This window comes from Diplotaxodon limnothrissa, linkage group LG3 (genome assembly GCF_057381915.1).
Source record: "Diplotaxodon limnothrissa isolate DT_005_m linkage group LG3, D_limnothrissa_male_GT1.1, whole genome shotgun sequence".
Classification (NCBI taxonomy): domain Eukaryota; kingdom Metazoa; phylum Chordata; class Actinopteri; order Cichliformes; family Cichlidae; genus Diplotaxodon; species Diplotaxodon limnothrissa.
The window spans coordinates 63,872,928-63,886,653 of record NC_140598.1 but is presented as its reverse complement, the minus strand read 5'-3'; the positions used below and the strand labels follow the sequence as shown (position 1 = coordinate 63,886,653).

Below are 13,726 nucleotides of genomic sequence, written 5' to 3'. Positions count from 1 at the left end.
GATTTGATGTTGTTGTGTCAATATGGACCAGAATCTCTGATGAATGTTTCCAGCATCTTGTATCTATGCAATGAAGAACTGATGCAGTTCTGATGGCAAAAAGAGGTTCAACCCACTATTAGCTATGTGTAAGTAATGAAGTAACTGATGTCCGACCCTGTTCTCCAGGCAGAGAAAGAGCATGGACAGCCACTCATACCTTCAAGCAAAGACTTATAAAAATGGACTGTCGTCTGTGGCACAATACATGGTTTAGTGGGGTAAAAAAGTTCTTTGTCATTGTCACCTCAGTGTTTTGAAATCAGCTGAGCAGGGCTGGATCTGACAGATAAACAGACACTGTGTGCTCATACAGTATTCACATGCCCAGCCTAAAACCTTTATACACTTGTTTTTGCAGCAACTCCCCCTGCTGGCCAGTAGAACAAAGTGCAGGTTTACAACTCCATTGCAATGGCCTCACTTTTTAAAGATTTCACGCAAATGCGTCAGTTTATTTAAAGCCTATTTTTGTTTGCTATGACTTCACAGCAGCCAAAAAGGGAAAAATAGGTTGATCATTAAAAAAATGATAAAAAAAACCCAAACTCAGTGTCTGAAGCCTCATATAAGCTTTAGAAAGAGCGTTATTGTTCTGCCCTTCTTCACTTACATCATGAGATCCTGTTTCAGTGCTCATACAGGAACCTGACTATTGTTTTAAGAATGAGCTGAAAAACTGAGCTTCTGTACTTATCCTCGGGGAGTATCTCCCCCTGCAACCTCCAGTTTAATCTACAATGGGTAGGTTTTTTTTGTTTCCGTCTTTCAGGAACAAAAACATGTTAATGATTCAGGTTAATACCTGCTCACTGAAAATACACACATCCAGATGCTGAGACAAGCTGCTCATTTCTGTTTGAGCAACTATTACAAGAAAGGCTGAGCGGGTTCCACATTATCACATCCAAAACACAGATCAACACACATGTTTCCCTCCCCCAAACAAATCCATGTTTTTAATCTCTCTCAAAAAGTCTCTAAAGCTCAAAAGTTGTGTTGGAAGCCCCCATTTCCCCTGGAGCTACTTTGGACTTCACCTTCCTTCCTTCCTTTTCAAGGAAGAGCATTTCCCTCTCAAGGTGATATTTCCATTTGGTTGTGTTAAATGCCAAGTCAAAATAGCGCTGCACGGAGTTGACAGTGTGACGTCGAAGTTTGTAATTATTTTATTATATGTTCAGATGTTTACAGTTCTTGGAGTACTTACATCACTTCTCTCTTTACAAAGTTTGAAAGTTTTGTACAAAGACAGAAAACTCTTAATGCCACACATCAAAGATCTTTTATACAGCTTAACTTTAGTAAGAAAATGCCATCCAAAACATGTCTGCCAGCAGAGTTCATGCAAGTGAATATTTAGACGGACAAGGTGAAAGTTCTTTTCACATGCACCAACAATGGTAAAACAGAGAAGTATACGTAGGCTGTCGCAGTCACCCAGCACTAAAGCCCAGCAGTGTGCTCTCATCCCGACGTGTTTTCCACAGTTTGGGGCTTTTTTTGCTACCAAAACCTTGCATCCTAGTTAATTCCTGCACAGGTGACTCCGGATGGCAGTCAAATTTTCATTTGTACAAATAAGGTTCATGTTGTGACAAGATTACACTTGTTTTTCTTTCCATTTTATGAGTTACAGCAGATATCCAGGGAAAAGTCAGCTCTTGTTACCACTAGAACATCTTCCAGATTAATCAGCCTCCTCTGGTCTTCTCTTTCCAACGGGAATGCAAAGCCTCCCCTTATCTTCCTCTGCCTCAGCATGAGGATATCAATCCCACTCACATTTCTGGGTCCACGGTCGGGCAGCTTTTCTGAAGCAAATTCCGAAGATTTACTGCATTTCTTTATCCTGTCCACAGCACGCTCAATCAGCGTGGATCTGCACTGTCCCACAGAGTTACTTATTAGCAGGTGAAATTCCTTTTTATGCAAACACGGACACAGGTGTTCACCAGTGCAGCAGAGGTGCCCCACAGCACACGTCAAACCTGCAACAGGTATGAAACTTTCAACCGAAAAAAGGCAAGTGAAACTAAATGTTTTCAACCTGCTGTTAAGTTACTATGTATATGTTCCTTCAAGTCCATCTGCACTGCGAGCATTCCTCTGAACATGTGTGATTAGGAGATTTCCTGAGGAATTGTGTTTTCAGATACAAGGATGATGTGTTCAGTGGATTCTGGCTCCGCTTTGTACAGATCTCCAGGGATGGACTGAAAAACACAGCAGTGTAAAAATGAGTATTTATGAGGACAGAAAGAGCATTTGACTAGACTTTTTTTTTCAAGTATATACCTTAGAATCTCTGTTTCCAGTCATCATCATTTCCTTGAATATTGTTGAAGGATCAGGTATCCTGGGACAAAAGATTTCCCTGTTCCTGCAACACACACACACAAAACCCCAACACATCATGTTTAGGCATGACTCTGACACTGGAAATACCTTGGAAGTACCTTGTGGTGTGAAATCATGTTACACAACGTCATATGGAAAATTTAAACCATCATTCAAATACTTTTCAGGGAAGTAGTACAGATACCTGCAAGTTCTTTCATTGATTTCAAGAACCAAAAGTGAGAACTAGGTTTCTTTGGTTTTTATTCCAGTATTTTAGCCAGGTAAGATAACACCAACTGAGATTCAAAGCAGAGTCGTTTTTATGTCTTGAAGTGAACCAATTCACCTTCTCCAAGAAAACAGCAGCAGAAAAGGAAGATGGTGGAGTTCGTGTAAAAAACAGGGACTCTTTGAAGGTCTAGTGTTATTTCTGTGTGTCTGCATGTTTGCTGTTTTATCAACATTTATTATAAATCTGGATTTCTTACAGGACAGTGTCTATAGGAGTATATAGTCTTTATTTTTGTCATTAATTCTTATCAAGAAAAATATTATATTTTTATTTAAGTTTTTAACTAATTATTAAAGATCTTAAATCTTATCTGAAAACATGTTGCACCTTTTACATGATTCACTGGCATTCAGTCAGGACAAACAACACACCCAGAGCATGTCAGGTGAACTGTAAAAAGCAGACCTCTCCTCAAACGTGCATGTTTGGACCCATCCTTTACACCACTGCCATCTTGAGGCCACCAGTGGATATGGTCTCTGGAAGCACAATTAACACTGAAGCCACTGAAATCTGGACTGGTAGGTGTTCAGCAGCTTGCAGTTGGTTAGTTTTTTGTACATGTGCATTGTGGGTAAATCTTTGGTGTTTGTTGGAAGACTGACAAAACATTAGCGTGCTAGCTAAGCTGTTGCTGGCTCTGCTTTCACTGCTCTGAGATCAGTTACCAGAAATAAGAGTTGTAGAAATAAGAGTTAGCGCTCTCATTTATCATTGTAAGAGAAGAGGTTTTTTTCTTAGTGACCACTTTGGCCGACATGCGTGATGTAAGAAACGTTTAAATTTAATAAAGTTAAGCAAGCTGACCAGGTGATGGTTCTACCGTGCCGGTAGAACCATCACCTGGTCAGCTTGCTTAACTTTATTACTTTTAACTTTTTATACCAGGGGGTTTCTCAGAGATATTGAAAGTGCCTTTCAGTATCTCTGAGAAACCCCCTGGTTGACCTAACGTACAATTAACCCAGCTATTTTACTAATACACAACCTTCATTTTTCATTAATTATTTAATCCCACATATTTTCTTAAATCAAGTTAGACCATGCTCAGGTCTTTCATTTCAGCTCTGATTCTTTTTGAATAGATGAATATTAAAATACATGCTAAAATCATGATGAAAACCTATGATTTGATAGGATATGAGGCATTAGTGTAGATTAAACAGAACATGTATATGAAAGAAAGTGTTTAGAATAAGTCCAACCTTAAACATCTGCAGCAATAATATTAATTCATTTAGCACTGATGGGAAACATATTTCTGCAAAGTAAATCCTTTGATTTTTGATACTTTATGTGCAATTTTACAGTAATACAGTTTCATGTGAAGTATTCTTTTGCTACTTTTGCTAAAGCAGCAGTTTTAAACAGTCCTTCACTCCTCATTACAAGCTAGTGCTAAATAGTTAGAAACTATAGTAGTAATAAAATATTCAAATTCTATAGCCAGGATGAGGGCAGAAAGAGGCTGTCACAGCAGTATGTTTTGTAACTTCAGACGTTCACACAGATACGATATGAAGCTCCAGTATTAGATAAATATTATTTCCAACTATGGATCATGCACAGCTAGTCGAGTAGGTCCATGAATACAAATCCACAGCTGGAAAATGGCAGAGTAGGTCATATTTTTACCTATTTTATCGATGCAGCTCTACCTGACACACCAGTCTGTTGTGCTGGGAGAATCACTTTAGGTCTCAGTATAACCAGCTGATATTAGCTACTTGCCTATCTATTAGCATTGGCATTAATAGCGGCCAGTAAATGACACATGGGAAAAACACCCCACAACCATGCCATGATGTTACAGAGTTTCTTCACCAGAGGGCACTCTGAATCTTCCCTCTTGGCAACACATCACAAACACAACAACCAGCTTATCCAGAGTCATGTAGAGCACAAAAGAGTAAATAAGTGACTACATAAATGTAAAAGAAATCTATTTATGTTTTGACAACAAACAGAATATCTGATTTTTAAAATACCAAACATGAATATCAGTTTTAAAGATCCTGCATAGGCCAGGCTCTAGTCTGAACCTTTATTATTTTACCCTGCACATAGATCACGCCACAGACTCAATAAAGTTATGATATAAAAATGTGTGAAAGCTTTTCTTAGAGTAAATAAACTAAGCTGCTAAGTCATATGAGTTCATAGCACTATGGGAGGTTATAGTGCTTTCACTTCTGCTGTGTCTGTGTGTATAAAGGCACAGTCTGGCAGGAGAGGGTGAGAGGTTTTTAATCATTTGGGCCTATGACTAAGCCTTCTGCTATTTGCTACGTGTTTGCTGCAGGCCACACCTACCTGCCTGTGGCTACAGGTGGGGCAGTTTTGTCAACCTTTCCACTCAGAGGCATCGTCATTCTGTTTACTGATTAAACACTAGTCCTCAAGAGTCCTCAAGAGTAGCCACTCGCCATGGTCTATCAATTCTATTATCTTCTTTTCTTATAAAATCAAATTACACCAAAGTCACATCAGGAGATATTTTCACTACATGAAAAGCAAAGAGAAACTCAGCCCTCTCCCCGGGGCAAACATTTACTGACAGTGAGGAGGGGAAAAAAACTTTTACAAGAAGAAACCTCCTCAGGTAGCTTCCATGCTAGTGTTTATTTGGTTAACTATTGCTTGACAGACGCAGTAGGAGAAGCTTCTTTTGACATTAGTCTTTTAATGTCTCTCTGAGTGCAATGAGGCTACTGCACAAATCATTCTTGACACTGACTAAATCAACTCAACAATACTGTATGCTGTGCAAAACCATTGTTTAAAACATGGATTTTGCAAAATCTGCACTTGCACACAAACATTCACTTTTGAAATCATTCTGGCACATACCTCTGGAAGCAGTAGCAGGACAGAATGACGGAGACAGAAAGAATAATTGGGACGACGATGGCGATCACAGTCAGCATCTCATCTGGAGACCTATTCTCCCCTGGAGTGAACAAGAGAGACTTCCTGGTAAAGCTTTTAGGAGATTTTCAACATTTTTGCACATTGTGTTGCACATAATATTGTGTATCACAGTGGTTTGCTAGTGTCTAATTTCTAATTGATGATCCAAATTCAGTGCTCCAAAGTTTACAAACAATACTTTTTGTAAATTCATTTTAAAATGTGCCATTAGACATGATGGAGAACAGCTAAAAAGCAAGGCTGTATAGAGCTTTCATTAACTAACAGATAGCTCAATCACCCATCACATGAATGCTGGGATTTTCTGCTTCTAGCCGTGTTCCTGTTGTACAACATAGCTCGAATTAGTGAGCCAGCACCTGCAAAACTATTTTTTTTTGTAGCACGGTACACTGCAACATCAGACACAGGCATTTTAGTTATTTATTTGTTTTATGGAGTGTGTAAGATTAATGTGTGATCCTTAAAATATACTGTTTAGTATACGACAGTGTTGCTTTGATTCCTTGTGTCCAAGTGACTGTGAGTTATTTTCTTGTAAACGAAGTTCCTGATGATGATGAGTCATTATTAAAATGACCCGACTTCACCCACCCACAGAACTTTATACACTAATTGGTGCATTTCCGATTGCAGCCTCACGCTGATTTGGCCTACATTACAATATCTGCACCAACATGTAGTTTGACACAAAATTTAAAGATGAAGTGAAACTTGAATCATTGAATCAATATGCTGTCAGTGATGTGATTAGTACATGATAAAAACACGAACATACAACTCTGTGTGCACATCATGGGATCTCATGATAATGTAGATATAATTATTTAAATATACTCATATTAATAATTAGTAATACTGGTTAGACAGTTACCGTGAGTTATGACTTCACTGAGGTCACTGGACAAAGGGATGCAGTATTGATCAGTCTGCACACTGTATTGGAATTTGTATTGGCAGTTTTTGTTATAGAGGATTTTCAGAGGTGGCTCTTTAGTGTGGAGAGTCTGAAAAATAAGAAGCACACAAAACCAATGTTGCACTTTGTCAGTATGGAACAACTGTAGCATTGACATAATATCTGGATTTAAGACAGACAAATGTGAAAATAATTTTTTTTCTGATATTTGATAGAAATGTTCAGCTATGAGATTATTCCAGCGTCTCATAAAACACTTAAGCAGAACGTCACAATGTGAGAACTTACTCTGACTTTATTGCACTCGGTGATGCAGACACTATAGTTTAATCCACATTTTCCAACAGCCGGACCTCGATCTTCCCATGTCAGGTCGAGATAGCCTTTATCTTCTGCGATGTTCATCTTTGGTAAAGGTATCACTGAGGAAATAACAAAACACTTGTTAAAAAAAAAAAAAAAAACGTTAACATTTCATATTCATTTTCACAGCTTGGAATGACATTAACAATAAAAAAATTAAAAATAACACCAACCAAATTTAGGTTTGAGGGTGTTGCGTCCAGTTTCAGTCTCCACGAGCACATAGATGCCAAAGTTAAGATTATTCACGTTTAGATAACAAACATACTTTTCATGGCTGGTGGACCCATCACATGCTCTGATTTTATCATGTTCCTCTGAAGTCCTGTAATAACAGAATGAGGAGTTAACAAGAGAAGTGAAAAACATAAAAAGCTTTTTCACTTCAGCCAGTGACTCATGTGATTCCTTCAAAGTTCCCAGATTAATATTCAGATGAAATGTTAAATAATTCAAATCGGCACAAGATTCTGACGAAGCCACAAGCAGGTTTTAACAAAATACTGCTGTCCAATATTTGTCACTCTGTAGCATCCATACACAGAGTACTGCTACAGAAATGTATTGCAGTAGTTCATTTTCACAGAACCCCTGACTAATGATGTGCTGATTCACGGCACTAATCCTATATTTTTTCTTTAGATAAAATTTCGCTCCACACAGAGACTGCGTTACATTTCTTTTGTTGTTTGCAGCTTTTATGCTCACCTGTAGCTGATGTTCAGCTTGACTGACTCATTGACTGGTTTCCAGAAACACTTTGTTCTGTGAGACTCAAGTGAACATCTGAAGTCCGTCACCAATTCAGCTGTAAGTACAACAAAAGAATTAAGTCACACACATAGATATATATTTTAAAAAAAATTATTCTAGAAGGACTTAAGTTATTATATATCAGCATTTCAGCTTTCTGGTACTTACTGCGGCGCTTTGAAGATTTAATGGTTTTGATCACAGGTCTGCTTTCCTTCCAGTGACTACACACAGGATCTAGAACAGCTTGAATGCTGATATTCCAGTGATCAGAGTGCTCATCTTCTGTGAAGTACTTCACTGTGAAATGATTAACTAGGCTTCGGGGCAATGGCTGGAAAAAAAAAAAATATATATTTAGTGAAATTTAAATAATTCTTAGTTCTCCAGCACTCTGTCTGATATCCACTTTAAGGGCACTTTATTTTCATAAATAGAAAACATTTTTTTAGATAAATGACGCTTTTTGTGTTTTTTTTAACTTAACTTTAGGGTTATTTACAGCGCTGTATTGTTCAATATAAATGATGTTTTATTTATTTATTTATTTTAACTTATCAGGTCAATAAATTCACCATTGTGAAAAACTAGAATTTGATTAATATTTTGTTTGTTTTCATATTATCATTAAACATGTTTGGACTAATTTGCCATACGTTTGATGATAGTAGGTCTATGGTACATGAAAAAAATGCCAGATAGGTCAAGTGGATATTCTTTATAGATTTGAAAACTGTCATTACACATGGAAAAAACAGTTATTAATAAGAACTAATACCAAATACAGGTTAAAACTTTGTTTCACAAATCTAATGTCAGCCTGTCTCACTGCTGGCTTTCAGTTCAATATTACCTCAACTGACTGCGGTAGTTCATATCTGGATACTGCATATTTGACTGTACAGTTTTTCGGGAGATTGTCTGGCTTCTTCCAGGACCAGGACACGGTCACTTGAAATTGGTCATCCCACCTATATGTCACATCTGTTGGTTCGGGAAGTTGATAATCTGCAGGTATAAGAAGAGCCGTTACTCCCAGCTTTGCATAAATGATCAATGCTGCTCAGAAACGATCGTGGTGGGCTACCACCGAAGCCAGAAATGACATTTCCCACGAACTCTTTCACAACACTCGCTGCAGTCTGCAATTAGTTCCTTGTGACACTCATTGTGACACTGATGTGTTTTGTAATACCTCGGACTGAAGCTGAAGATTGTAAAGCTGTAACTGTTGTCATCATTATACATCATTATATATATCATTTTTTGTGCTTCTGTTATGCAATAATGGTAGTTGATTGGCAGTAATTTGGCAAAGTCATCTCCAAAAACAGATGATCAGATTTATTACCAGCAAACTCACAGAAAATGTCATTGCACCTAGGAATACCTAGGAAAAATGAAATCATTTAATTGCGCCAAATCAGGGAAATATCCAGCATGAAAATCACCTGACTGTACATGAACTGGAGGACATTCCTCACATTCCCCCTCCACCTCTGTTTTTACTATTAGATTGGTTGGAAATGCTCTTGAATCATATGCAAAATGTCCTCGGCACCACCCACACATGGAGTGTTAGGGTGTAGTAAAATGCGCTGATATCCACACTGGGCATGGAAAAGGACAGCAGTGATTCCTAGTAGTTTTTAAACACATGATTATAAATATGAATGTGTCATTTTAAATTCATTTGTCATAAAAATGAATGCGTCTTTAGATTTATCTTACAATCACACAATAAAGTGCAGCTGCTCGGCGTTGAAAATGTGACGCTGACGTTTTCTTCGGATTACAGTATATGTGCACAGGCTTTTTATGCAAAGTGACACAACATAATGGGGGATATCATATCTTAGACAGATGTCCTGGAATCAAAAATAATGGGGGAGATGATTTAATTTAAATGCTATGAGACATCCTTTTAAATTTTGCCTCAGCTCTGTCATTGTTACACTTTCACTTGCGCAGGTTACCCCGCAACTGGTTGCGCTGCGCACCTGTAAAGTGAAAGACAGCCTCTTTAAGCGCAAACTAACCGTTAAGGTGCACTTGGTAAAATCGAGGGAGACTGAGTGAAGTCATAAGAATAAGAAATATACTCTGAATTTATACTCAAACAGAAAGACATCAGCGAATGTGTTCCAAAGAGCTCTCTGAATTAGCCAGATCCTTGGAGATAACTACCCTAACACATTAACACATTTTGTTACTGGGGATTAGAATTAACAACGCAAAACCACCGAGGTCAAGTTTAATGTGCTTTCCAATTCGTTTATTCATAGCAATAATTCATTACATGCCAATAATAACAACAATAATAATAATAGTAATAATACCACTTAGTGTAATAGGGTCAAGACCCTTAAAGTAACACTTCACCAAGTGTTATTAGTGCAGCGGAAAGGAAATGCTCCTTGAAGAGGAAGAAACCTCAGGGTGGGATTCCCGGATAAGGTGAGAGGAAAGCGGAGACAGAAATAACTATAAATAAATAAAAATAAAAATACGCACTTACATTTAAAATTTAAATATTATCTGACTTATGCGTTAATTTATTATTTTTTACAAGGGCAAAAACACACAAACTACAACCACAAAAGTGCTTTAATTTAATTGGCAAATAAATAGCAAGTTGTTAGAGAGCTCGAGACGCTCGGTTAACGAATAACGCGCGTGCGTCTAAAACATGCTAATTAAAGTCTGGTTTGACGGGCTGGGTACGCTCACCGACAGGTTCCCTTTAACCGAACAATTTTTAGATGTAGACTATTATTAAAACTGGGATAACAACTAATGAGTGTTTTACCTGCTTTACAGTTGAAAGTCATGGTGGTCGCGCAGAGAAAGATGAAAAACTGCTGAGCGACAGTCATGTTGCCTCCAAGCGTCCGGACTTTATTCCTGGAAGCGTTTCAGGAGCTCGTTTGATTCCCTCTAGGAATCAAAGTAGAAAATAAATGTATATATATCTATGTAAAAGGAAAAAATACCGGCGACAGACCGTCTAGGTTAAAAGAAAAAAGGTTGTTTTTTTTCTAAAAAGTGAATGGAAACCGGGAAACGAGAAAACGAAGCCAAAACTCCAGCTACACCTTAACTGTCTCCGTGCCCACTGAACCTTACCGGGAAGGTCGGGGCGGAGTTGTTTCGAGTGGGAGGAAACTGTAATGACAACGAAGCTACGACATGTCACGGAGTGAAAATGCGTCAGCCTCGGTTGCCAAACGCTGTCGGAAACGGGAATCCAGCGTCCATACAACAAATCGTTTTGGGGAATAAAGGAAGCTGCTCCCGTCGCTCTCTTAATGGGGGCAACATTACGCATGCGTGTGATCTTAAGTGCGATATATCAAACCGCAAGTGTCCATCCATTCCTCCAGGAAGTCGTCAGGCCCTAAATGAGTCTGTGAATCATTAAGCTTATTATGTGGTAATGGCTTTATGCTGCAACAAACAATATAGAGTGGGCCAAACTGATAACACGGGTGCAGGAAAGGCCAAGAAAAACATAGATAGTTGTGTTAGACTTCAGATTTATTCGGTTATGGGTCAAGCTCAAAGCCTCCGTGGATGATATTAGACTAAATTAATGCTACAGTAATTGCGGTTGTAAAGAAAACTGCTGAAAACTTTGTGGTGGATTTCGCCTGTTTCAACATGCAGAAAGCAGCCGGTGGTTGAAAGAGGAACAAGCAAACCCCAGCGAGGGTTTCCAAAGAGCGCATGAAGCCTGAAAAACCAAAACCTGTGAGCGAGCTGCTGCTGCGACACTTCATGTGTGGTGTGAGACGTGATAGTATAATCCAGTCATAAACCCTGTTTCTCACTAGGACAAGCAGAATCGAGTGTGCAGACAAAAGCCATAAATTTTTTTGTTTGCACGCTGTACTTGCAGTGATTTGTGAATAATTTTATCATCTACGTCTTCATGCATTTGGAAAGTTTTATCATGATCGTCTCATGTAGGATTTGTTCCAGGCCTCATTTCATGATGGCTCAAGTGTTTTGAACAATGAGGCTTGCTGACAGGCAGTGTCACACCTAACAACTTTTGTTTTTTAACTTATGAAGCGAGGCTGGTATATATATGAGGAATGTGCTTTGGTACTGTCTTGGTGAAATATGTTTTCTCTTAAAAAAAATGTTGCTGACATTAAATGAGCAACAATCAAATTTCTCATTTCATCGTTTGATTCAGTTACTGACAATTCTTTTTTTAAAAGCCTTTTAAATAATATCCAGATAACTGGGTTTTGCTTGTACTTACACTGGACACAGCCTGTATACGCTCCTCCTGTGCTTTCCCAGCTGTGATGGAAATGAAAATGTTTTGGGAGACTGTTTATGTTGGCTTTAAAAGGCCAGTGCGGTGTCCTCAGCCACATCTGCGGAGAAAGAATGTATGAGCGATACTAAAAAAGCCCCACAGAGATCTTTTCAACTACTGTCTTTAAGTTCAAACATCATTTTAGGCAAACGCAATGAGTATTTCCCCCCCACAGGTTTTATTGAAAAAGGGATTTTACAAAGGAAGTTTGACAAGCAGCTTCACCTCAGTAAACAATGCAATAAAAATGACAAACAGAAATCTCTGCTAGGACGGATTCTGGACCAACAAGAGTCCAAAAAAGTGGCTAAATAATACACCATACATACAATACATATAAACATACATGGATACAGAGTTTATTTTACAGCATGTTGACAAATTATGTACATCTGCTTAAATATTATTTATCTGTCTGCTAATTTCAGTGTAGCACTTGTGAAATACTGTGAATAACCAGCATGTGAGGCTTCTTATTACTCAAGATAAAGGAGTCTTTTCAGAAGACAGAGCACAAAGGCACTGGATCCAAAATCAGGTCTTTAATAACTCAATGCACTGAAGTAAATCTCATCACAACGCTGTCATCGCTTTGTCAATTTCTCATTTCAAATGTCCAAAAATAATAATATTTCAATGATTGTTTTCAAGCTGTAATAGAATTAGCAATCTATATTATGCATTCACGCGCGCACAGTCCAGAACACTGTTACTCCAAAGGGATTTTGTTTTGTCTTAACAATGCACTTGACAACTTTTAAACTACACAAGCCACTCCTGTCAGATTTATTCCAACCCTGAGCTCTGTCTTGTCTTCACTGTGACTTTGGAGCAATCACAAGAGGCCTGCCATTGAATAAACAAGGTAGTAACTTTGCCCTGATGCTCTATAAGCTGTTGCTCTTTAGTTGTGACTTATCTGTTTATCACCTTCTCCTCAGTCGTCAGGAATGCGCTGCTAGCACATAAACATCGACCCTTTGCCAGACAGAGTCTCGAAATGCTTTCGGTTAGTGCCTTTTATAAAAGAGTTGAACTAGTTGAGCCGGTATGGTAGCACGAAACCTCTCGCCACAAACACTGAGACGCAATCTAAAGGTGCTACTGTCTTTAAAAAGGTGACTCAAGTTGTAAAAGTTGGGACGGAGCGCAGTGTCCTGCATAGATCTAAAGGGCGGCATTGCAAATAGAAAATAGAAAAACTGTTTAACCAGCAGTCAGTCTGGCAGTTTGCTGTAAAGGTGGGGGGGGGAAAAAGTGCAATGCAGCTGAGCGTAACACCTAAACCTGACATGCAGACACGTAAATGGTGATGCTGTAATACATTCTCAGAATTACTGCTGCTGTGGTTTGAGGACTAAATCTGAGTGCTGTGCCGCAAGCTGTTACCCCCACCGTCCACTGCACATCCAGCAAAGATGCCGTTGATAGCCAAATGGCATCTTCACCAGGGGGAATGTTTTGGCATGCATAGCTGGGCAGATTTGCACTGACAAATTCCCTGTTATAAACCAATCCAGGTCCTCAAGGGAGAAGTGCAAGGATATACAGAAGTGTGGGTGGCCGCAAGAGACGGAGGGTGGTGTGCAGGAGGTCAACCGAGGTCAGTGGACGTCCCGCTGATGGCACGGAACACATGGAGGGAGTTCTGTAGTAGCGATCGCATCATATCCTCCGGGTATATCTGGGGTCAAAGCAAAACAAAAGCACAATCAGTGTCAGACACACACTTTGAGTACTGTGAGTTGGTGTTCTT

At 38.8% G+C, this 13,726-nt stretch overlaps 2 protein-coding genes across 5 annotated transcripts in view; both read right to left on the bottom strand.

Moving 5' to 3' along the window:
- Positions 1–1,467: 1,467 nt before the first annotated feature.
- LOC146636900 (interleukin-13 receptor subunit alpha-1-like) lies at positions 1,468–12,007 on the bottom strand. Of its 2 annotated transcripts, XM_085349734.1 has the most exons (11): positions 11,911–12,007; positions 10,450–10,577; positions 8,494–8,648; positions 7,809–7,974; positions 7,596–7,695; positions 7,061–7,212; positions 6,813–6,946; positions 6,480–6,612; positions 5,525–5,624; positions 2,338–2,422; positions 1,468–2,255 (listed from the first exon to the last, which is right to left on the bottom strand). In XM_085349734.1, the coding sequence occupies exons 2-11, from the start codon at positions 10,514–10,516 to the stop codon at positions 2,163–2,165; spliced, it is 1,185 nt and encodes a 394-aa protein (XP_085205860.1). In that variant the 5' UTR covers positions 10,517–10,577; positions 11,911–12,007; the 3' UTR covers positions 1,468–2,162. The 2 variants fall into 2 exon arrangements, with proteins under 2 accessions (XP_085205860.1, XP_085205859.1); XM_085349733.1 differs by lacking the exon at positions 11,911–12,007 and having other exon boundaries at positions 10,450–10,741.
- Positions 12,008–12,140: 133 nt separating this feature from the next.
- The window catches only part of dock11 (dedicator of cytokinesis 11), an 88,179-nt gene continuing 86,593 nt past the window's right edge, over positions 12,141–13,726 (bottom strand). For 2 of the 3 annotated variants that reach the window (XM_085349730.1, XM_085349732.1), the window contains one exon: positions 12,141–13,654. In XM_085349730.1, coding sequence (XP_085205856.1) covers positions 13,565–13,654 — 90 coding nt within the window. In that variant the 3' untranslated portion in view covers positions 12,141–13,564. The remainder of the gene's footprint in view (positions 13,655–13,726) is intronic. The other variant, XM_085349731.1, reaches the window with a different exon arrangement.